The 25,601-nt window shown below is 52.2% G+C and overlaps 2 protein-coding genes across 4 annotated transcripts in view; one reads left to right on the top strand and one right to left on the bottom strand.

The window, feature by feature from the left end:
• LOC132406661 (uncharacterized) overlaps window positions 1-25,601 on the bottom strand; it is a 177,954-nt gene that overhangs the window by 107,672 nt on the left and 44,681 nt on the right. The window contains exon 2 of one of the 3 annotated variants that reach the window (XR_009516218.1): window positions 9,448-9,638. The exons of 1 other annotated variant lie outside the window; for it this stretch is intronic. The gene's annotated coding sequence lies outside the window, so the exon portion shown is untranslated. Of the gene's footprint in view, window positions 1-9,447; window positions 9,642-25,601 lie in introns of those variants that run through there. One more of the 3 variants, XR_009516216.1, reaches the window with a different exon arrangement.
• Window positions 8,179-25,601, top strand: part of calb2a (calbindin 2a) — a 191,454-nt gene continuing 174,031 nt past the window's right edge. Inside the window, exons 1-2 of the mRNA XM_059992482.1 lie at window positions 8,179-8,519; window positions 8,982-9,058. Of these exons, the coding sequence (XP_059848465.1) occupies window positions 8,429-8,519; window positions 8,982-9,058 (168 nt within the window). The 5' untranslated portion in view covers window positions 8,179-8,428. The remainder of the gene's footprint in view (window positions 8,520-8,981; window positions 9,059-25,601) is intronic.

The raw sequence follows: 25,601 nt of genomic DNA on the forward strand, positions 1-25,601 counted from the left end.
GTGGACTGATCGTGACTGTGGGCAGATCGTGACTGTGGACTGATCGTGACTGTGGGCTGTTCGTGACTGTGGACTGTGGACTGATCGTGACTGTGGGCTGATCGTGACTGTGGACTGATCGTGACTGTGGGCTGATCGTGACTGTGGACTGTGGACTGATCGTGACTGTGGGCTGATCGTGACTGTGGGCTGATCGTGACTGTGGGCTGATCGTGACTGTGGGCTTATCGTGACTGTGGGCTGATCGTGACTGTGGGCTGATCGTGACTGTGGACTGTGGGCTGATCGTGACTGTGGGCTGATTGTGACTGTGGGCTGATCGTGACTGTGGACTGTGGGCTGATCGTGACTGTGGGCTGATCGTGACTGTGGGCTGATCGTGACTGTGGGCTGATCGTGACTGTGGACTGTGGACTGATCGTGACTGTGGACTGATCGTGACTGTGGACTGATCGTGACTGTGGACTGTGGGCTGTTCGTGATGTGGACTGTGGACTGATCGTGACTGTGGGCTGATCGTGACTGTGGGCTGATCGTTACTGTGGACTGATCGTGACTGTGGGCTGATCGTGACTGTGGGCTGATCGTGACTGTGGACTGTGGACTGATCGTGACTGTGGGCTGATCGTGACTGTGGACTGTGGGCTGATCGTGACTGTGGGCTGATCGTGACTGTGGACTGTGGGCTGATCGTGACTGTGGACTGATCGTGACTGTGGACTGTGGACTGATCGTGACTGTGGACTGTGGGCTGATCGTGACTGTGGACTGTGGACTGATCGTGACTGTGGGCTGATCGTGACTGTGGACTGATCGTGACGATGGGCTGATCGTGACTGTGGACTGTGGACTGATCGTGACTGTGGGCTGATCGTGACTGTGGACTGTGGGCTGATCGTGACTGTGGACTGTGAGCTGATCGTGACTGTGGGCTGATCGTGACTGTGGGCTGATCGTGACTGTGGGCTGATCGTGACTGTGGACTGATCGTAACTGTGGGCTGATCGTGACTGTGGACTGATCGTGACTGTGGACTGATCGTGACTGTGGGCTGATCGTGACTGTGGACTGATCGTGACTGTGGGCTGATCGTGACTGTGGGCTGATCGTGACTGTGGACTGTGGACTGATCGTGACTGTGGACTGTGGACTGATCGTGACTGTGGACTGATCGTGACTGTGGACTGTGGACTGATCGTGACTGTGGGCTGATCGTGACTGTGGACTGTGGACTGATCGTGACTGTGGGCTGATCGTGACTGTGGACTGTGGACTGATCGTGACTGTGGACTGTGGACTGATCGTGACTGTGGGCTGATCGTGACTGTGGACTATGGACTGATAGTGACTGTGGGCTGATCGTGACTGTGGGCTGATCGTGACTGTGGACTGTGGGCTGATCGTGACTGTGGACTGTGGGCTGATCGTGACTGTGGACTGTGGGCTGATCGTGACTGTGGACTGATCGTGACTGTGGACTGATCGTGACTGTGGGCTGATCGTGACTGTGGGCTGATCGTGACTGTGGACTGATCGTGACTGTGGGCTGATCGTGACTGTGGACTGTGGCCTGATCGTGACTGTGGGCTGATCGTGACTGTGGACTGTGGACTGATCGTGACTGTGGACTGATTGTGACTGTGGGCTGATCGTGACTGTGGGCTGATCGTGACTGTGGGCTGATCGTGACTGTGGACTGTGGACTGATCGTGACTGTGGACTGATCGTGACTGTGGGCTGATCGTGACTGTGGGCTGATCGTGACTGTGGACTGTGGACTGATCGTGACTGTGGGCTGATCGTGACTGTGGACTGATCGTGACTGTGGACTGTCGACTGATCGTAAAGATGGGCTGATCGTGACTGTGGGCTGATCGTGACTGTGGGCTGATCGTGACTGTGGGCTGATCGTGACTGTGGACTGTGGACTGATCGTGACTGTGGGCTGATCGTGACTGTGGACTGATCGTGACTGTGGACTGTCGACTGATCGTGAAGATGGGCTGATCGTGACTGTGGGCTGATCGTGACTGTGGGCTGATCGTGACTGTGGACTGATCGTGACTGCGGACTGTGGACTGATCGTGACTGTGGACTGGTCGTGACTGTGGACTGTGGACTGATCGTGACTGTGGACTGATCGTGACTGTGGGCTGATCGTGACTGTGGGCTGTGGACTGATCGTGACTGTGGACTGGTCGTGACTGTGGACTGTGGACTGATCGTGACTGTGGACTGTGGACTGATCGTGACTGTGGACTGTGGGCTGATCGTGACTGTGGGCTGATTGTGACTGTGGGCTGATCGTGACTGTGGACTGATCGTGACTGCGGACTGTGGACTGATCGTGACTGTGGACTGGTCGTGACTGTGGACTGTGGACTGATCGTGACTGTGGACTGATCGTGACTGTGGGCTGATCGTGACTGTGGGCTGATCGTGACTGTGGGCTGTGGACTGATCGTGACTGTGGACTGGTCGTGACTGTGGACTGTGGGCTGATCGTGACTGTGGGCTGATCGTGACTGTGGACTGTGGGCTGATCGTGACTGTGGACTGATCGTGACTGTGGACTGATCGTGACTGTGGACTGTGGGCTGATCGTGACTGTGGGCTGATCGTGACTGTGGGCTGTGGACTGATCGTGACTGTGGGCTGATCGTGACTGTGGGCTGATCGTGACTGTGGGCTGATCGTGACTGTGGGCTGTGGACTGATCGTGACGATGGGCTGATCGTGACTGTGGACTGATCGTGACTGTGGACTGATCGTGACTGTGGGCTGATCGTGACGATGGGCTGATCGTGACGATGGGCTGATCGTGACTGTGGACTGTGGACTGATCGTGACTGTGGACTGTGGGCTGATCGTGACTGTGGGCTGATCGTGACTGTGGGCTGATCGTGACTGTGGGCTGATCGTGACTGTGGGCTGATCGTGACTGTGGACTGATCGTGACTGTGGACTGATCGTGACTGTGGACTGTGGACTGATCGTGACTGTGGACTGTGGACTGATCGTGACTGTGGGCTGATCGTGACTGTGGACTAATCGTGACTGTGGACTGTGGACTGATCGTGACGATGGGCTGATCGTGACTGTGGACTGTGGACTGATCGTGACTGTGGACTAATCGTGACTGAGGACTGTGGGCTGATCGTGACTGTGTACTGATCGTGACTGTGGGCTTATCGTGACTGTGGGCTGATCGTGACTGTGGGCTGATCGTGACTGTGGACTGATCGTGACTGAGGACTGTGGGCTGATCGTGACTGTGTACTGATAGTGACTGTGGGCTGATCGTGACTGTGGGCTGATCGTGACTGTGGACTGATCGTGACTGTGGACTGATCGTGATTGTGGGCTGATCGTGACTGTGGGCTGATCGTGACTGTGGGCTGATCGTGACTGTGGGCTGATCGTGACTGTGGACTGTGGGCTGATCGTGACTGTGGGCTGATCGTGACTGTGGGCTGATCGTGACTGTGGGCTGATCGTGACTGTGGACTGATCGTGACTGTGGGCTGATCGTGACTGTGGGCTGATCGTGACTGTGGACTGATCGTGACTGTGGGCTGATCGTGACGGTGGGCTGATCGTGACTGTGAGCTGATCGTGACTGTGGGCTGATCGTGACTGTGGACTGATCGTGACTGTGGACTGTGGGCTGATCGTGACTGTGGGCTGATCGTGACTGTGGGCTGATCGTGACGGTGGGCTGATCGTGACTGTGGGCTGATCGTGACGTTGGGCTGATCGTGACTGTGGACTGATCGTGACTGTGGGCTGATCGTGACTGTGGGCTGATCGTGACTGTGGACTGATCGTGACTGTGGACTGTGGGCTGATCGTGACTGTGGGCTGATCGTGAGTGTGGACTGTGGGCTGATCGTGACTGTGGGCTGATCGTGACTGTGGACTGTGGGCTGATCGTGACTGTGGGCTGATCGTGACTGTGGGCTGATCGTGACTGTGGACTGTGGGCTGATCGTGACTGTGGACTGTGGGCTGATCGTGACTGTGGGCTGATCGTGACTGTGGGCTGATCGTGACTGTGGACTGATCGTGACTGTGGGCTGATCGTGACTGTGGACTGATCGTGACTGTGGACTGATCGTGACTGTGGACTGTGGACTGATCGTGACTGTGGGCTGATCGTGACTGTGGGCTGATCGTGACTGTGGGCTGATCGTGACTGTGGGCTGATCGTGACTGTGGACTGATCGTGACTGTGGACTGATCGTGACTGTGGGCTGATCGTGACTGTGGGCTGATCGTGACTGTGGACTGATCGTGACTGTGGGCTGATCGTGACTGTGGACTGTGGCCTGATCGTGACTGTGGGCTGATCGTGACTGTGGACTGTGGACTGATCGTGACTGTGGACTGATCGTGACTGTGGGCTGATCGTGACTGTGGGCTGATCGTGACTGTGGGCTGATCGTGACTGTGGACTGTGGACTGATCGTGACTGTGGACTGATTGTGACTGTGGGCTGATCGTGACTGTGGGCTGATCGTGACTGTGGACTGTGGACTGATCGTGACTGTGGGCTGATCGTGACTGTGGACTGATCGTGACTGTGGACTGTCGACTGATCGTGAAGATGGGCTGATCGTGACTGTGGGCTGATCGTGACTGTGGGCTGATCGTGACTGTGGGCTGATCGTGACTGTGGACTGTGGACTGATCGTGACTGTGGGCTGATCGTGACTGTGGACTGATCGTGACTGTGGACTGTCGACTGATCGTGAAGATGGGCTGATCGTGACTGTGGGCTGATCGTGACTGTGGGCTGATCGTGACTGTGGACTGATCGTGACTGCGGACTGTGGACTGATCGTGACTGTGGACTGGTCGTGACTGTGGACTGTGGACTGATCGTGACTGTGGACTGATCGTGACTGTGGGCTGATCGTGACTGTGGGCTGATCGTGACTGTGGGCTGATCGTGACTGTGGACTGATCGTGACTGTGGACTGTGGGCTGATCGTGACTGTGGGCTGATCGTGACTGTGGACTGTGGGCTGATCGTGACTGTGGGCTGATCGTGACTGTGGGCTGATCGTGACTGTGGACTGTGGGCTGATCGTGACTGTGGACTGTGGGCTGATCGTGACTGTGGGCTGATCGTGACTGTGGGCTGATCGTGACTGTGGACTGATCGTGACTGTGGGCTGATCGTGACTGTGCACTGATCGTGACTGTGGACTGATCGTGACTGTGGACTGATCGTGACTGTGGACTGTGGACTGATCGTGACTGTGGGCTGATCGTGACTGTGGGCTGATCGTGACTGTGGGCTGATCGTGACTGTGGGCTGATCGTGACTGTGGGCTGATCGTGACGATGGGCTGATCGTGACTGTGGGCTGATCGTGACTGTGGACTGATCGTGACTGTGGACTGTGGGCTGATCGTGACTGTGGGCTGATCGTGACTGTGGGCTGATCGTGACGATGGGCTGATCGTGACTGTGGGCTGATCGTGACGGTGGGCTGATCGTGACTGTGGACTGATCGTGACTGTGGGCTGATCGTGACTGTGGGCTGATCGTGACTGTGGACTGATCGTGACTGTGGACTGTGGGCTGATCGTGACTGTGGGCTGATCGTGACTGTGGACTGTGGGCTGATCGTGACTGTGGGCTGATCGTGACTGTGGGCTGATCGTGACTGTGGACTGTGGGCTGATCGTGACTGTGGGCTGATCGTGACTGTGGGCTGATCGTGACTGTGGACTGATCGTGACTGTGGGCTGATCGTGACTGTGGACTGATCGTGACTGTGGACTGATCGTGACTGTGGACTGATCGTGACTGTGGACTGTGGACTGATCGTGACTGTGGACTGATCGTGACTGTGTGCTGATCGTGACTGTGGGCTTATCGTGACTGTGGGCTGATCGTGTCTGTGGACTGATCGTGACTGTGGGCTGATCGTGACTGTGGGCTTATCGTGACTGTGGGCTGATCGTGACTGTGGACTGATCGTGACTGTGGGCTGATCGTGACTGTGGGCTTATCGTGACTGTGGGCTGATCGTGACTGTGGGCTGATCGTGACTGTGGGCTGATCGTGACTGTGGGCTGATCGTGACTGTGGGCTGATCGTGACTGTGGGCTGATCGTGACTGTGGACTGATCGTGACTGTGGACTGTGGGCTGATCGTGACTGTGGGCTGATCGTGACTGTGGGCTGATCGTGACGATGGGCTGATCGTGACTGTGGGCTGATCGTGACGGTGGGCTGATCGTGACTGTGGACTGATCGTGACTGTGGGCTGATCGTGACTGTGGGCTGATCGTGACTGTGGACTGATCGTGACTGTGGACTGTGGGCTGATCGTGACTGTGGGCTGATCGTGACTGTGGACTGTGGGCTGATCGTGACTGTGGGCTGATCGTGACTGTGGGCTGATCGTGACTGTGGACTGTGGGCTGATCGTGACTGTGGGCTGATCGTGACTGTGGGCTGATCGTGACTGTGGACTGATCGTGACTGTGGGCTGATCGTGACTGTGGACTGATCGTGACTGTGGACTGATCGTGACTGTGGACTGATCGTGACTGTGGACTGTGGACTGATCGTGACTGTGGGCTGATCGTGACTGTGGGCTTATCGTGACTGTGGGCTGATCGTGACTGTGGACTGATCGTGACTGTGGGCTGATCGTGACTGTGGGCTTATCGTGACTGTGGGCTGATCGTGACTGTGGACTGATCGTGACTGTGGGCTGATCGTGACTGTGGGCTTATCGTGACTGTGGGCTGATCGTGACTGTGGGCTGATCGTGACTGTGGGCTGATCGTGACTGTGGGCTGATCGTGACTGTGGGCTGATCGTGACTGTGGGCTGATCGTGACTGTGGGCTGATCGTGACTGTGGGCTGATCGTACATTCTTGAAAGGAGCAACCTTGATTCTAGACGGGGGAGGGTGCTCGTCAAACAACTCCATGCATGAAAGAAGGAGCTTCCCAGGGTCCCAGTGCGCACTGTATGTCAGGACATCCAATGGATATACTCTTCACCAGAGGAATCAATTCAAGGAGCTCCTTTCTCAGCTTTGGCAGCCATCAAATACACCTTCTCAGGTGGCATTATCCAGAGAATGGATGCAGGGACGACATGATTCTAGCCAGGACCGAATCCCTTTGTATCATGTGGTGTCGGGGTACAGGCAGCACTCTCACAGACTACCCTCTGAATCATCACTGAGGTGAGCAGGATGAGCTTTATGAAAGACGAGATCGTCCACCAGCCTCCCTCACTGAACAACAATGCTACCCTTCCCCAACCACGAGGGGTGTGTGTGAACCATGAGGGTCTGGAATCTGGAGCCACACACAAAAGCTGAGGGTAGATCTGAGGATGGAATGAGGTTAACATCTCGGAAAATGACCCTTCTTCTGGACTGGGTGGTCCCAGACAGCAGCTTGGGACACCTGCTTGTATCTCTCCCTAGACCAGGACCAGACCACTATCACTGGCCCCAGTACCTGTGAGGGGCTCTCTGCAGTCCCCAACCTGATTGTTCTTCAGCTTGTTTCTACCTGCTATCCAGTGCCGGTGAAGAGAAACGACGGCTGTCCACCTGATTCACTGAGCTGAAGTCATCGGCAGGTCCATGGCCCCTGATGACCATCTAAACTTGTCCCAGCTGTCCATATCCCTGTAAACCTGCCCCATTCATAGGAACCCCCTAAATGTACCTGCTCAGCCACTTTCTCCAGGTGAAAAAGTTGCTCCTCAGGTTCCCATTAAATATCTCCCCTCTCACCTTAAACGTATGTCCTCTCGTTCCCCAACCCCGGGGGAAAGACTGCACATTCACCCTGCTCAACTCCTCTGCACTCTTCCCAGTTTAACGGCATCGTTCCCAGAGCCCGGAGACTAAAACTGAAATCAAGGCGCACAAAATGCTGGAGGAGCTCAGCCCGTCAGGCAAGCATTAGTGGAAATGAATCAACTGTGGACGTTTCGAGCTGAGACCTTTGTTCCAATCCTGTCTCACTAACATCTTGCACCTTCTTTACTCACCGATGAAGGTCAGTGTGCCACTCTGCCTGTCGCTGCTTTCTGAGCCAGAATTCGGAGTGTCCCCGTTCTACAATACTCCGTGGAAGTCCCACTCAGCAGCATGTCTCAATCACCATTGCTCGGCCTGCCTGCTGATCCCCAATTACCATACCATCTCTTTCAGAGTCTTCTCCAAACTTGCTGGCCAAGTGGCAAGCGATTAGAGAGGGGGTAGCGGCAGAAACCCCCAGCCCCGACGCCAGGCACATTTCAGACGGGCAAGTCCCGGGACGCGGCGACCCCTGCAGTCCGGCCGCCGAACTGCGTCGGCGAAGCGGGGCAATAAAAGGGCTGAGCTCGGACGCGGCTCGACAGCAGTTCCAAGCGGGGTCCGGGCGCACACGGCACGGCATGGCTGAGAGTCAGCTGCCGCCCTACCTGAACCTGGCCGAGCTCACCGCCTCGCAGTTCCTGGAGGTCTGGAAACATTACGATGCAGACGGTGAGGATACGTTTTGAATCTTTTAAAGACGAAATGTATTATTTTGCAACGTTTAATGTATGAAATTATGCATGAATGTGCGTGTTTCTCAAGAAGGGATGTGTATTCACGTTTGCTGGGGTTCGGAGCGGCTCGGGGATGCAGCCACCCTGCTGAAGGTCAGCGGGTTTGGTCCGCCGGAGTCCGGGCGAAAAGGTCGTTCACAGACAGCACTTGTCCACTTTTTAGGCAAATTGCTAATATTTAATTAAAATAAGGTTATGAAAAGTCGCCTGAGAGAGGGTCCCCCCGCGCTATCACTTCAAGGTTCAGTGGCTGCTCTCTCCGCCGACTGGTCACCGATTTCTGGGGTTCTCGTCCTACCGTCCTGCTCCCGACTTTCTGCCCAACGTCCCCCAGCCCCGCGCGTCTCCGTGTCTCGGACTGGTGGTAACGGCGGCTTTTCTCCCGTTGTGTGCGCAGGCAACGGTTATATCGAAGGCAAGGAGCTGGAGAATTTCATCAGGGAGTTACAGCGAGTGAGGAAAGGGGCGTGCGTGGTGAGTCCGTAACCCGGGGAGTGGTCTGACGGAGGGGGTGGGGGTCTGTAACCCGGGGAGTGGTCTGACCCGGGGGGGGGGGTCCGTAACCCGGGGAGTGGTCTGATGGAGGGGGTGGCGGTCCGTAACCCGGGGAGTGGTCTGACGGAGGGGGTGGTCCGTAACCCGGGGAGTGGTCTGACGGAGGGGGTGGTCCGTAACCCGGGGAGTGGTCTGACGGAGGGGGTGGGGGTCCGTAACCCGGGGAGTGGTCTGACCCGGGGGGGGGGGGTCCGTAACCCGGGGAGTGGTCTGACGGATGGGGTGGTCCGTAACCCGGGGAGTGGTCTGACGGAGGGGGTGGGGGTCCATAACCCGGGGAGTGGTCTGACGGAGGGGGTGGTCCGTAACCCGGGGAGTGGTCTGACGGGGGGGGGGGGGTCCGTAACCCTCAGGCGTGCTCGGACTGTCCGTACCCCGGCATTTGGCGCGCTAAATATTCCAGAGGCCATCATGCTCCGTGCCCGGGGTCCAGACCGCGGGTGTGAAGTCCTGAGGCGGATGTTGGCAGGATCTTCTCAGGCAGGTCTCGGCTGGGAAGCTGCTGGAATATAAAGCGGCTGATTGATGCAGTGGTTCAGGGATGGGGCGAGGAGGGGAGGGGAACTGCCCAGGGGTGATGTGGCAGACCTCTCCACTGGGTGGCGTGGGAAGGGAAGCCCGGGATAGAAAAAAAACAGCGGGAATAGATGGAAAAATCACGGGGGAGGGGGAGGAATAGAGGATGGAGGCAAATGAAATTATTTCAGGGGGAAGGCTGATGGCGAGAGGGTGATAGGCAGAGAAAATGAGGCAAGAGAGTGGGTGGAGGGAGGTAAAGAGAACTCAAGCGTGGAGATGTGAGACACAGATCAGTTGGGAGGGGGAGAGACTGGACAGGGGAGTGGGGATGGAGGGACAGAGACCAGATGGGGGTAGGGGGGAAAGACAGACTAAACAGGGGAGTTAGGGACAGAGCGGGATAGACAGGCGAGTGGGAGAGGGAGGGGGAGAGACTGGACAGGGGAGTGGGGATGGAGGGACAGAGACCAGATGGGGGTAGGGGGGAAAGACAGACTAAACAGGGGAGTTAGGGACAGAGCGGGATAGACAGGCGAGTGGGAGAGGGAGGGGGAGGGGGAGAGACTGGGGAGTAGGAGATGGAGATGGACATGGAGAGACCAGACAGAGGAGTGGGAGATGGAGGGGAGGGGGAGAGACAGAGAGCAGTGTGGGTGGGTGCCTGTTCAGGGTCCCTCGTCCAGGAGAGGTGCTAGACTGTCGGCAACTCCCCTTTCCTAAGCCAGTGCTCTCTCTGACTGCCTTGGGAACACTCCCAGGCTGCTTGCTGCCTCATCACAAAGAGCCCCACCATGGGGACAGGAAGAGAGGTCCCAAGGGAGGGCTGGTTTGCACTTTACCACCCTTCCGAATCGGCAAGTGTGGGGACTGGGCAGGTCTCCAGACGGAGCGTTGGTGACAGTGGAGAGACAGTGATGAAGAAGGCCAGCCTGGGGCAGCTGTGGGCGTCAGGCGACGGGCAGCCCCCTCTCTCTGCGTTGGCTCATATGTGTCTTTAAGACCTTCGCCCTCACGTTTCGTCTCGCACATTAAACGCGTGTCCTCTAGTGGTTGGCTTTCCCACTCTGGGGAGAAGGTACCCCTCTGTCTAAGCCTCTGATAATGCTGTAGTTTATGAACGTGGGACACGTTAGTAGTGGATGTGAAGTATTCGCGGGTAGCGGAGCAAGGTACCGGTGACAGTTGAAGAGTCCTCAGTGTTCTCTGCCTCAGGTCAACTAGCATCTCGGAGATGGTTTGGACCAGAAGAATCTGCAGGAATGAAATTTGGTGCCAGACCATGTTTATGTGTGGCTCCCCGAGGGGTCTGATGTACTCTTGTGTGGAATGCACCGGTGGCCTGGGTGGGGAGGGGAAGCAAGGTCTCTCTTTCCCTCACTACGTTACAGATTGCTCTGATCTAGAAGGGGTGTGAGCTGGCAGATGCTGGGGTTGGGGGTGGGGGTGAGGCTCCCTTTGTTCCTGGCAGTGAGACAGCCCCCTCCTCACTGAGCTGTGGGGGTGCCAGTGGGGTTTGCTGCCAGTATCCGTGCCCTGGGCATTGGTGGGTTTACGGTCAGGGAGCTGATGTATCTGAGGGTACGTGTTTGCGTCTGCATCTGGCTCGGCTACACGCAGTTGGCAGAGGTAATGCTGAGCTGTGGGGGTGCTGGTGGGGTTTGCTGCCAGTATCCGTGCCCTGGGCATTGGTGGGTTTACGGTCGGGGAGCTGATCTATCTGAGGGTAAATGTTTGCGGGTTGCGTCTGCACGCAGTTGGCAGAGGTCATGCTGAGCTGCATTGACCTTGGGGGAAGCAGAGTGCAGAACGTCACTGTGGCTCACAGCCTTCAATCACAAGCAGAGAATGACTGAAGTCCACTGCACTGCAGTCAGCAGCCAGTGGCGGGCCAGAAATTAATTTGAAAACCTATTTGTCTTTTAGCCTGCCGAGGTGCTAATGTGGGTCATTTTTCCTGCATAATATCTCCACGTCACTTAGCAAGATCAATGGCATTGAGAGGAGATCTATCTTCATCTGGGGGAAGTGAACCTGTCACATCTGATGACTCAGTTACTGAGCACGTTCAGGGCAGGTGTCCACAGATGTGCAGATATTAAAGGAATCGAGGGAAGTGGGGTCAGGGCCAAAATGCATAGTCCCTGTGATTTCTCCTCCCATCCTGACTTAATGTGCTGCCTTGCTGTGACTTTGTTCCTCTGGACCCAATGGAGACCGTGACGCCCTAGTTCTGATTCTCATCTATCCTTCCTTCCTTCCCCACCCCCTTAACTCAGTACTGTCACTTCCTATAGCCAAATAATACTCAGCTCCACTGGCAAACCCACACCGTTTACGGTAGCCCTCTCAACCTCTCTGGTATGAAGTCAAAAAGTCAAGGTTAAGCCAAAACTCGAGTAAATTGGAAAACCAAAGCCAGTACTTCTGGCCTTTGTCAAATTCCTTGATCCACCCACCGTCCATCTTGAATGTTCAATCTGGCTGAACTCTCTTGTGCAGATTAGCACAGCGGCTGTCTGATAATGTCACTGACTCGCAGCTATGGTCCTGACCATATAACCATATAACAATTACAGCACAGTCCATGCCAAACGCTTACTCTCACCTAATCCCACTGACCTGCACTCAGCCCATAACTCTCCATTCCTTTCCTGTCCATATACCTATCCAATTTTGCTTTAAATGACAATACCGAACCTGCCTCTACCACTTCTACTGGAAGCTCATTCCACACAGCTACCACTCTCTGAGTAAAGAAGTTCCCCCTCATGTTACCCTTAAACTTCTGCCCCCTAACTCTCAACTCGTGTCTTCTTGTTTGAATCTCACCTACTCTCAATGGAAAAAGCTTATCCACGTCAACTCTATCTATCCCTCTCATAATTTTAAATACCTCTATCAAGTCCCCCCTCAACCTTCTACACTTGAAAGAATAAAGACCTAGCTTGTTCAATCTTTCCCTGTAACTTAGGTGCAGAAACCCAGGTAACATTCTAGTAAATCTTCTCTGTACTCTCTCTATCTTGTTGACATCTTTCCTATAATTCAGTGACCAGAACTGTATGCAATACTCCAAATTCGGCCTCACCAATGCCTTGTACAATTTTAACATTACATCCCAACTCCTATACTCAATGCTCTGATTTATAAAGGCCAGCATACCAAAAGCTTTCTTCACCACCCTATCCACATGAGATTCCACCTTCAGGGAACTATGCACCATTATTCCTAGATCACTCTGTTCTACTGCATTCTTCAATGCCCTACCATTTACCATGTATGTCCTATTTGGATTATTCCTACCAAATTGTAGCACCTCACACTTATCAGCATTAAACTCCATCTGCCATCGTTCAACCCACTCTTCTAACTGGCCTAGATCTCTCTGCAAGCTTTGAAAACCTACTTCATTATCCACAACGCCACCTACCTTAGTATCATCTGCAAACTTACTAATCCAATTTACCACCCCATTATCCAGATCATTAATGTACATGACAAACAACATTGGACCCAGTACAGATCCCTGTGGCACACCACTAGTCACCGGCCTCCAACCTGACAAACAGTTATCCACCACTACTCTCTGGCATCTCCCATCCAGCCACTGTTGAATCCATTTTACCACTTCAATATTAATACCTAACGATTGAACCTTCCTAACTAACCTTCCATGCAGAACCTGGTCAAAGGCCTTTCTGAAGTCCATATAGACAACATCCACTGCTTTACCCTGGGTCAAAATCAAAGCTGAGTTTACTGTCGTGTGCACAGGTGCAGTGAAAATCTGTCTTGCACCATCAGCACCGGCTCACAGTATCTGATACACAACTTCCACAAAAATCAAAATATACTCAATGTTTACAGTAATGAGAACAGATCTACTGTACTGCAATGTGATTCTAGTATTGTTATACAGAGGCAGTGATGAGGGCATTCTTGAACCTGCTGATGTGGGACTTTCGGCGTCCGTACAGTACCTGCTAGTTGATATTACGGTGAGGTACAACAGAAAGAGTTAGCGAGAACCTGAATCAGAATCTGGTTTATCATTACCGACATCTGTCATGCAATTGGTTGTTGTGCGGCTGCACAAAGTACACAAAGTCATGAGTACACAAGTCATGCGGTACACAAAGTCATGAGTACACAAAGTCATGAGTACACAAAGTCATGAGTACACAAAGTCATGAGTACACAAGTCATGAGTACACAAGTCATGAGTACACAAGTCATGAGTACACAAGTCATGAGTACACAAGTCATCGGTACACAAGTCATGCGGTACACAAGTCATGCGGTACACAAGTCATGGGTACACAAGTCATGGGTACACAAGTCATGAGTACACAAGTCATGAGTACACAAGTCATGAGTACACAAGTCATGAGTACACAAGTCATGAGTACACAAGTCATGCGGTACACAAAGTCATGAGTTACAGTAAGAAATACAGGATGAAATAAATGATGCAAAAAGGGAGCAAAATCACAAAATGTCTTCAGGCTCTTGCACCTTGTCCCTGATGGTAGTAATGAGAAGGGGGCATTCCCTGAGAGTGAGATTCCTTAAAGATAGATGCCGCCTTCTTGAGGCAGTGTCTCTTGAAGATGTCCTCGGTAGTGGGGAGAGACATGACTGCGATGGAGCACTGCAGCACTCTGCAACCTCTTACAATCCTGTGCACCGGAGCTCCCATACGTCAGAATGCTCTCCACCGGACATCTGTAGAAAGTTGCTTGGTCTCCTCAGCCTCCTGCTGGTGTGTGTTGCATCAACGAGTTGAGCCCAGGGTAGATCCGCTGAGACAGTGACTCCCAGGAACTTGAATCTGCTCACCCTGATACCTTAATGAGGACTTCTAACTTCCCGTGCTGGTCCATAGCCAATTCTGTGGTGCAATGTTGTTGTGACACCACTCAACCAGCTGAACGACCTCTGTCCTGTTCGCCTCCTCATCACCGTCTGAGGTTTTGCCAACAACAGTCGTGCGAACAGCAAATTCATGAATGTCATTTGAGCTGTGCCTAGCCATGCAGTTATAAGTACAGAGAGAGAGTGGAGCAGTGGGCCAAGCACACATCCCTGTGTTGATTGTCATCGAAGTGATGTTATTTTCAATTCACACAGACCGTGGTCTCCAAATGATGCAGTCAAGAATCCATTTGCAGAGGGAGATGGAGAATCACCATCATGGCTATTAAACTACGAAGCAGTCACTAAAGTCGCTAACTCACCTTCATGAGTATCTTTTCAGACTAGGTCCTCCCATCAGTAGGACTGAAAGGCTGAAGGCACGAGTAACGTACCCCACTGATTATTTGTCAGCCGTTCACCCTTTATCTCCACCCTCCTGTACGAACTGCGCACCCACCTTGCCCGGCCAGCAACCCTCCACCAGAGATGTGGGCCAACTGACCCCCCCCCCCCAGGAGCAATACCGACAACCTCTGTATCCCATGAATCGTATGTACAGGCAGTCCCTGAGTTACGAGTGTCTGACTTACGGACAACTCGTGCTTAACGAACCAAGGAAGGAGAACGCCGTCTGCCATTCTAAGTTGGATTGTGACGCCATCCACCATTTTAAGTTGCCGTTGTCACTGTGTTGAGTGTTTAACTTTGTATTTGGCTTAAATTTTTCTTAGTAAGATTCAAATACCCAAACGGAGCACAGCCACCACTTGTCCCATTTAACCTGTCTCAGTGCTGGGGTGCAGTTTAGCACCCAGGGAATTCAGTGCTGTGGTCCTTAGGACCCAGTGGACCTCGGGAGCTGGCACAGGTCGGGACCCGCCGCCCGCAGTGTTTCTGTTCTGTTGATGGGAAGCGATCACGATTGAAAATAAAATGGAAATAATAAAGCGTTTGGAATGAGGTGAAATGCCATCGGTCATTGGAAAAGCGTTAGGCTACAGTCGGTCAACGATCGGACGGTCATTGGAAAAGCATTAGGCTACAGTCGGTCAATGATCAGAACAATTTTAAAGGATAATGGATAAAGTGAGAATAATGGAGCATGTGAAATGCCCTAGCCTGATGAAAGCTACAATTATTACTAAGCAACGCAGTGGTTTAATTATTGGAATACATGTGTTGTTAAGTGTTTTATATGCATAGAAAGGTAAAATATATACTATATACTAAGACAAATGTTTGACTAACTGACGCTAAATAATACCAGATGTACTTGTTCTGAGACGGACTCAGGAACAGAACTTGTACGTGACCTGGGGACTGCCTGTACTGAGAGCACAGTGCTCTGAGACGGACTCAGGAACAGAACTTGTACGTAACCTGGGGACTGCCTGTACTGAGAGCACGGTGCTCTGAGACGGTCTCAGGAACAGAACTTGTACGTGACCTGGGGACTGCCTGTACTGAGAGCACGGTGCTCTGAGACGGACTCAGGAACAGAACTTGTACGTGACCTGGGGACTGCCTGTACTGAGAGCACGGTGCTCTGAGACGGACTCAGGAACAGAACTTGTACGTGACCTGGGGACTGCCTGTGCTGAGAGCACGGTGCTCCGGGCTCCTTCCACCACCCAGAGACATATGGGTCTGTAGGTTAATTGTCCTTTATGACCTGTCCCTTGTGTGTAGGTGAGGGGTAAAATCGAGGGGAAGTTCGAACATAGAACAGTAAGGCCCATCAGCCCACAATGTTGCATTCACCTTTTAATCTACAGTAAGATCAACCTTCCCTCCACATTGCACTCCATATTTCTGTCATCCATGAGCCTATCTAACATGTCCCCAATGTATCTGACACTACAACACCCCGGGCAGGATGTTCTGCACACTAACCACTCACTGTATAAAAAGACTTGCCTCTGTCATCCCCCCTATACTTACTCCAATCAACTTAAAATTATGTCCACTTATTAACTATTTCCACCCTGGGGAAAAGTCTCAGGCTGTCCACTCGATCTATCCCTCTTACCTTGTACACGGTGGAGCATGGACTGAGTGGCAGGGAGGAGTATGTGGGTGATATCCAGCTGGAGAGGGCAGAGGAGATGGGGACTAGATAGATCAGGAGGGGAAAGAGAAGGGATGAAGGGAGCAGTTACCAGGCAGTCTATAGTGTAGCGTTTAGTCACCAGGTTGTAAACTAGGAATAGGAAGTGCAGTTTCTCCAGTCTGCATTTAGCCTGTTGGCAGTAGAAGAGCAATTGTACCACCACTTTATACTGACTGTCTCCTGTCTATCCTTCAGGTGAGGGGTCTGACCCGAAACGTCAGCTGTCCGTTTCACTCCACAGGTGCTGCCTGGCCTGCTCAGTCCCTCCAGTATTCTGTGAGAGGCTCCGGGTTCCAGCTTCTGCAGCCTCTGAGGTGCGGAGGTTTCTGGCTCAAGATGTTGACAAGCAGAAACCCTGGAAGCATAGAGAAAGCACCAGAAAAAAGCAAAGAGAACTACAGGGAAATAAATTCAGGAGATTTAAAGGTGCTAAGGAAATGGTAAAAGAGCATGAGGTTCACGAGAATGATTCTGGGAATGAAAGGCTTATTATACAAGGAGCATTTGATGGCTCTGGGCCTGTACTCGCTGGATTTTAGAAGAATGAGGGGGGTAGATCTCATTGGAGTGTATCAAATATTGAAAGCTCTAGTTAGAGTGGACGTAGAGAGGATGGTTCCTATATTAGGAGTCTAGGATCAGAGGCCACAACCTCAGATTAGAGGGACATCCATTTAGAACGGAGATGAGGAGGGACTTTAGCGAGAGGGTGGTGAATCTATGGGGTTCGTTGCCACAGGCAGCTGTAAAGGCCAGGCTATCAGGTGTACTTAAGGTGAAGGCTGATAGATTCGTGATAACTCAGGGCATGAAAAGGCAGGAGAAAAAGGTTGAGAGGAGTGGAATGGATAGGCCTGATGGCCTAATTGTATCTTGGGGTCCTGTGGTAATTAGTGAAAGAGTGAGGCAATTGGGCTTCAAAAGGAAACCTGGAGGGGTGTGGTGGGGGGGTTCATAAATAAGCTCACTGGGACTTCCATCTTCACAAAAGAGGATTATGGTGCTGATACTGTGTGAATATTGAATGGTTCAAATGTAGTAAAGGAAGAATTATTGAGGGGCTCATCATATTAAAAAGTGGACAAATCGCAGTCCCTGATGAAGTCTTCCCCAGACTGTTAGAATTAACAAGGGAGGAGTCTGCACAGACTTGGACTTCGCTAAAACCAGGCGGCTACAGGACAATTTGTTTTGCTTTGTCTGTGGACAGATTATCTGAATCTTTTCTAAAGGAGAGTGAGCTTTCATTTAGAAGGACACAGAGCAATCAAAAATGGTCAGTCTGGTAAGGGAGGGTCATCTCTAACCATCAAAGATGGTAAAATGTTTTGAGGAGTGATATTGGGAGCAATGCTCCTGAGGCAGTCTATGTAGATGTTAACGGAAATGTCCAAATGACAGACCGGTCGAAAAGTAAGATTCATCCGGTAGAAGTTGAGAACTTAGCTGGGATCATAAAGCTGACCTCCTGACCTCCCTGCAGTCAGCATAAGTAATCTATGGAGAGGGTGATGGAAGTGTAATAGTAGCAATAGAATTCAACCCCACCCACAATATTAACTGGGATTGTGTCTGTTTGAAAGGTGCAGAGTGGGTGGAATTTATAAAGTGCCTTCAGGAGATCTTCTCGAGTATTTCTGAGATTGAGTTAGTACGAAGGAACTAAAAGAGTGTGGGATATACTGTAGTATTGCCATTGCAAGGGCCCCCGTGAGGTAGACTGGGAAATCTGGAGTTCAGGCAGCAGGGCTTTATCTCGAGGAGATCGGCCAGGTCAAGTTTCAATACACTCTTCAAAGAGTTAATAATGTGTATTAATGTGTCATGGACTCCAGTAAGGCCTTTGACAAGGTTTCACATGGGAGACTGCTCTAAAACATACAAGTCTGTGAGACTGAAGCCAAGTTGACCAATTGGATCCTGAGGTCAGTGGCAGAAGATGGAGGCTTGTGTTGGTGACTGTAGATCTGTGACCTGTGTCGTGGCACCGAGACGGCTGCAGGGACTCGTACTGTTTGTTACTACTTTGCGGACTTGGATGTGAACTTGTATAGGTGGACTTGCACAAACGGAGCGTATCCCGACTTGACCCAGGAACGGAAAGTCCAGTCTATCGCAGACACAGCACTCGGCACGTTTACAAGGACTGCTGTCACAGAGCACAGAGAGCAGTCGCACCATCCACTCCATGTTCTCCTCTCTCTGCCGCCATTGGGCAGACGGTACGGGAGCCTCCTGAACCAGCGTGGATAACTCCACTCCCCTCCCCTCCCCTCAATGCTGTGCTCACTTCACAACCTACAGACTCCATCTCAGTGACCTGCAATTTATTTACTTTTTGTTCAGTATCGGCTCAATTTGTCTTCTTTTGCACATCAGTGTCAGTCTTGGTTATTTATAGCTTTTCATAAATTCTGTTTCTTCATTTTCCTGTAAATGCCTGTGAGAAAATGAATCTTGGGGTTGTATTTGGTGACATGTATGTAGTTTGAGTTTGAATAAAATACTTTGAATGGGGGAGGAACAATGAGCAAGTGACATGAGGCAATGGTGTTCATCGTGAGGAGGGTGGGCTTGGCTCTAGAATGATGTTGATTGGTGTGTAAGATGGAGCAGAGCAGTGCCAAATGAAATTTAATTCTGGTAAGTGTGACTAACAAGAATAGAATATGCTTGATAAGTTGGACTAGGAGGTACTGAGGAACAGTGGAGCAGTCTTGTACGAGGGTGTTGCCAGGACTTGCGATACAAGGAAAAATTGAGTAGGTTAGGACTCTATACATAGAAAACCTACAGCACAATACAGGCCCTTCGGCCCACAAAGCTGTGCTGAACATGTACCTTGGAGCATAGAAGAATGACTGGAGATCTTATAGAGGTATACTGAATTATGAGTGGTGTAGAGAGGCTGAATACATGCTGGCTTTTCTCCCCTGGTGAACAAGAGGTCATGTGTGTTCGGGGTGAAAGGTGAAACACTTGGGAAATCTGGGGGGAAGTTGCTTCATGTGGAGGGTAGTGTGAATATGTAACAGGCTGCCGGTGGAAGTGGGTTCAATGATAATGTTAAAGAGCAGTTTGGGTAGTTCCATGGATGGAAGGGTATAGCGGACTACAGCCCAAGTGCAGGTTAATGAGACGAGGTAGGCCGAGGGCCTGCTTCTGAGGTAGTACTCTATGACAAGGATACAATTTTTAATCCATCTATGGTAACATTTGGTTAAGAGAAGGCCATTCAGTCCCTCAAGCCTACCTCACTATCTTCAGGGTCTTGGCTGATCTACCTCGGCTCCATCTCCCTGCACCATCCACATATCCCTTGATTATCTTGATGTTCATAACACTGTTGAACTCTGCATTGAAGGAAGGCATTTAAATCTCCAAAGCTGTCTTGTGGTGAGTGAAGGAATTTCACCTTGTGTAGTCCAAAACTAATTCCTCTTAATCTTAAACTGTTCTTCTGTCTGTAGACTCCTCACGGGAAAGTTTCCTCTCCGCAGCTCTGCACGGTGCTCCCGGCCTTTCCTCTCCGCAGCCCTACACAGTGATCCCTGTTCAGCCTCACCAAGGCCTTTCCTCTCCGCAGCCCTACACGGTGCTCCCGGCCTTTCCTCTCCGCAGCCCTACACAGTGATCCCTGTTCAGCCTCACCAAGGCCTTTCCTCTCCGCAGCCCTACACAGTGATCCCTGTTCAGCCTCACCAAGGCCTTTCCTCTCCGCAGCCCTACACGGTGCTCCCGGCCTTTCCTCTCCGCAGCCCTACACAGTGATCCCTGTTCAGCCTCACCAAGGCCTTTCCTCTCCGCAGCCCTACACAGTGATCCCTGTTCAGCCTCACCAAGGCCTTTCCTCTCCGCAGCCCTACACAGTGATCCCTGTTCAGCCTCACCAAGGCCTTTCCTCTCCGCAGCCCTACACGGTGCTCCCGGCCTTTCCTCTCCGCAGCCCTACACAGTGATCCCTGTTCAGCCTCACCAAGGCCTTTCCTCTCCACAGCCCTACACAGTGCTCCCTGTTCAGCCTCACCAAGGCCTTTCCTCTCCGCAGCCCTACACGGTGCTCCCGGCCTTTCCTCTCCGCAGCCCTACACAGTGATCCCTGTTCAGCCTCAACAAGGCCTTTCCTCTCCGCAACCCTACACGGTGCTCCCTGTTCAGCCTCACCAAGGCCTTTCCTCTCCACAGCCCTACACAGTGATCCCTGTTCAGCCTCACCAAGGCCTTTCCTCTCCACAGCCCTACACTTTGATCCCTGTTCAGCCTCAACAAGGCCTTTCCTCTCCGCAGCCCTACACTTTGATGTAGTCCATCTGCTCTAGGTGACTTGTCCATCTTAAGACTTGAGTTTTTCCTTCGTGATAGCAATGCTCTCACTACTGCTCCAACACTCACGGACATCTGAAGCATTGCTAGTGTCTTCCACATATGCAAAGTTCCCATTAACTTCACCTGCCATTTGTTTGACCCCATTACTACCTCGCCAGCATCAATTTCCAATATCAACTCTCACCTCCCTTTTATTCTTTATGTAACTGAAAAATCTTTTGGTATCCTGCTTTATATTATTGGCTAGTTTGCCCTCATATTTCATCTTTTCCCTTATTATAGCTTTTTTAGTTGCCTTTTGCTAGATTTTAAAAGCTTCCCAATTGTCCAACTTCCCACTCACTTTTGCTACTTTATATGCCCTTTCCTTAGCTTTTATGCAGTCATTAACATCCCTTGTCAGCCATGGTTTCCTACCCCTTCCATTTGAGAACCTCTCCTATCCTGTGCCGATTGTCCTATTACCAGAAACTTCAGCCATCTCTGTTCTGCCGTCATTCCCGCCAGTATCATCCTCCAGTTCACCTGGGCAGGCTCCTCTCTCATGCCTCTGTAATTCCCCTTATTCTATTGCAATACATGTGCTCCTCCCTCTCAAATTGCAGTTTGAATTCAATCATATTATGATCACTGCATCCTAAGGGTTCTTTACATTAAGCTCCCTAATAAGATCTGGGTTATTACACAACACCCAATCTAAGATGGCCTTTCCCTGAGCAGGCTTAGCACAAGCTGCTCTAAAAAGCCGTCTCGTAGGCATTCAACAAATTCCCTCTCTGGTGATCCGACACCAACCTGATTTTCCCAATCCCCTCGCATATTGAAGTCCCCCATTACAATTGCATCATTACCCTTATTACGGGCCTTTTCCAGCTCTCTTTGTAATCTCAACCCTACATCTTGGCTGCTACTTGGAGGCCTATGTATGATTTGTATAATGGTTTTTTACCCTTGCAGTTTCTTAACTCCACTCACAAAGATTCAACACTCTCTGACCCAATGTCACCTCTTTCTAAAGATGTAGTTCTAGCTCTTACTGACAGAGCCACACCACTACCTATCCCTTCCTGCCTGTCCTTTCAATACGAAGTATTCCTTTGATGTTAAGCTCCCAACTTGGTGTTCTTTCCGCCACGACTCAGAGATGCCCACAAGGTCACACTGCCCAACCTCTAAATGTAGCACCTTTATCCTTCGTCCTTTTGAATTTTGCCTCTGTGGTACAATTTAACTGTTTGCTCTGCATTTCTACCCAATCATCAGTTTGTCCTCCCTTCCTTTCACGTTACATCTATAATCTACTTGTAAACCTTTTGGTTCATACTCAGCTCTATCATTGGTCCCCCTTGGATTCAAGTGCAACCAGTCCCTTTTGTACAGGTCCCACCTGCCCCAGAAGAGGTCCCAATGATCCAGAAATCAGCCTGTTTGGCCGAGCGATTTTGTTTGCTTTTCCCTTTAACATTGTTGGCATTAAAGTCTGTGTGCTGTCGAACTGCTTCAGTGTCTCTCCCTGCGCTGTCTGGCCATGCCCGCACCGCTGTGACAGGTTCCTCTGAAGTTCATATTTACAGTGGAGCACTCCTGGATAGGTACATGGAGCTCAGAAAAATAGAGGGCTATGTGTAACCCTAGGTAATTTCTAAGGTAGGGACATGTTCGGCACAGCTCTGGGCCGGAGGGCCTGTATTGTGCTGTGGGTTTTCTGCGTTTCTATGATGCTGCCGGATTAGAGAGTTTGAGGGAAGGTTGAGTGAGCGAGGGCTTTTCTCTTTGGGATGGAGTAGAGTGAGAGGCTTAGATCAAGTGGGTAGCCAGCGTGTTTGTCTCTGGGAGCAAATGCCTCATATGATGGGGCATAAATTTAATGTAATTGAAGGGAAGTTTCAGGGGTACATCAGAGGTGGGGTTTTTTACACACAGAGTGGCGGGTGCATGGAAGGCCCTGTCGGGGTGACTGTCAAGGCAGATACACTAGGGGCATTTAACAAATTCGTCGGTAAGCACATAAATGAAAGAAATCTGGAATGTTATGTAGCAGGGAAGGGTTCGATTAACCTGAGTAAGTTGGAAGGTTGGCACGATTTCACAGGCTGAAAGGCCAGTACAGTGCGGTAAGTTTTTATGTTCTGAGACCCAGATCCTTGTGAACATCAGAACTGCTAGCCTTTTGCTGTTTAACATTCTCTGCCTTTCTGTTGTGACTCACACTTTTCCACGTTACATTCAGGGAGCAATGGAGCAGAAATCGGGGAGGAGGGGCTCTTGGGTAATGTCGAGTGCTTAGGAAAGAAGTTAAGAAATTAGCAGGACAAGGGCACAGAAAACATCCGTGGCAAACAAGATTAAGGAAAATCCCAAGACATTCTGCAGGCCCTCCCCATGTTGCCACTGCCCAACTATGGACGCTGTGCATACGAGCGATTGGGAGCCTGTTGGGATGGAAGTGTCAGCTGTTGTAGGGCTCCGGTCATCTTGATTGGGCAAAGGTGTATGACGTGCTTGCCGTTATTAGTCAATGAGCCGTGTTCACGAGTCAGGAAGTTATACTGCAGCTGAATAAACTCTAGTTCGGCCACATCTGGAGAATTACATTCACTTCTGGTGCTCCACTTCAGGAAAGATGCAGAGGCTTTGGAGAGGGTGCAGAAGAGCTTCAGCAGGATGCTGTCTGGATTGGAGGGGATGGGCTGTGAAGAGACGTTGGACAAACTTGGAAGTAGCAGAGGCTGAGGGAAGATCTGATGGAGGATTAAAGAGGCACAGATAGAGTAGAGAGCTGGAATCTATTCCCCCCAGAGTCAAAATGTCTAATAATAGAGGGATGCATTTAAATTGCGATGTGCAGGAGCGGTATTGTACAGAGTGACGGGTGTCTGGGGTGCAGGAGGAGTGACGGGTGTCTGGGGTGCAGGAGGAGTGACGGGTGTCTGGGGTGCAGGAGGAGTGACGGGTGTCTGGGGTGCAGGAGGAGTGACGGGTGTCTGGGGTGCAGGAGGAGTGACGGGTGTCTGGGATGCAGGAGGAGTGACGGGTGTCTGGGATGCAGGAGGAGTGACGGGTGTCTGGGGTGCAGGAGGAGTGACGGGTGTCTGGGGTACAGGAGGAGTGACGGGTGTCTGGGATGCAGGAGGAGTGACGGGTGTCTGGGATGCAGGAGGAGTGACGGGTGTCTGGGGTACAGGAGGAGTGACGGGTGTCTGGGATGCAGGAGGAGTGACGGGTGTCTGGGGTACAGGAGGAGTGACGGGTGTCTGGGATGCAGGAGGAGTGACGGGTGTCTGGGATGCAGGAGGAGTGACGGGTGTCTGGGATGCAGGAGGAGTGACGGGTGTCTGGGGTGCAGGAGGAGTGACGGGTGTCTGGGGTGCAGGAGGAGTGACGGGTGTCTGGGGTACAGGAGGAGTGACGGGTGTCTGGGATGCAGGAGGAGTGACGGGTGTCTGGGATGCTCTGCCAAGGTGTCTGGGGTACAGGAGGAGTGACGGGTGTCTGGGATGCAGGAGGAGTGACGGGTGTCTGGGATGCTCTGCCAAGGTGTCTGGGATGCAGGAGGAGTGACGGGTGTCTGGGATGCAGGAGGAGTGACGGGTGTCTGGGATGCAGGAGGAGTGACGGGTGTCTGGGATGCAGGAGGAGTGACGGGTGTCTGGGGTGCAGGAGGAGTGACGGGTGTCTGGGATGCTCTGCCAAGGTGTCTGGGATGCAGGAGGAGTGACGGGTGTCTGGGATGCAGGAGGAGTGACGGGTGTCTGGGATGCAGGAGGAGTGACGGGTGTCTGGGGTGCAGGAGAAGTGACGGGTGTCTGGGGTGCAGGAGGAGTGACGGGTGTCTGGGATGCTCTGCCAAGGTGTCTGGGATGCAGGAGGAGTGACGGGTGTCTGGGATGCAGGAGGAGTGACGGGTGTCTGGGGTGCAGGAGAAGTGACGGGTGTCTGGGATGCTCTGCCAAGGTGTCTGGGATGCAGGAGGAGTGACGGGTGTCTGGGATGCAGGAGGAGTGACGGGTGTCTGGGGTGCAGGAGGAGTGACGGGTGTCTGGGATGCAGGAGGAGTGACGGGTGTCTGGGGTACAGGAGGAGTGACGGGTGTCTGGGGTGCAGGAGGAGTGACGGGTGTCTGGGTTGCTCTGCCGGGGTGGTGGAGGTGAATATACCAGAGGCACGGGTGAGCAGAGAAAGCAGCCTGACATTGTCTAGGGGGAAAGGATCTGGGGGGTGGGGATGGGATATTTTTTAGTGCCTTCTCTCCCCACCCTGAGCAATCGGGGCTGGGTGGAGCCGAGCGGAGCACGTGCTCCCTCAGTGAATGAGGACGGCTGGCCGCCACTCTTCCCATGCCTGCTTGCTCTCACTGTCACTGATGTTCCAGTGATCGTCTCCCGTACACGGCTGGTTCATTTCCAATGTACACACAGCTTTCAGGAACAGAATCTGGTCACAACCTGGTGACTGCCTGTCGAAGTGTATCGGGAAGCCTGGGTTGCCCTGGGAACTCGGCCTAATCTCCGTGTGGAGTCAGGGAATGTGGGCAAGGGCCTGGGGGAGGGTGAGCTTAGGAGAAAGACATTAATAACCTTCAAGTGTTAA

The sequence above is a fragment of the Hypanus sabinus genome, chromosome 17 (assembly GCF_030144855.1).
Source record: "Hypanus sabinus isolate sHypSab1 chromosome 17, sHypSab1.hap1, whole genome shotgun sequence".
Taxonomy (NCBI): Eukaryota; Metazoa; Chordata; class Chondrichthyes; order Myliobatiformes; family Dasyatidae; genus Hypanus; species Hypanus sabinus.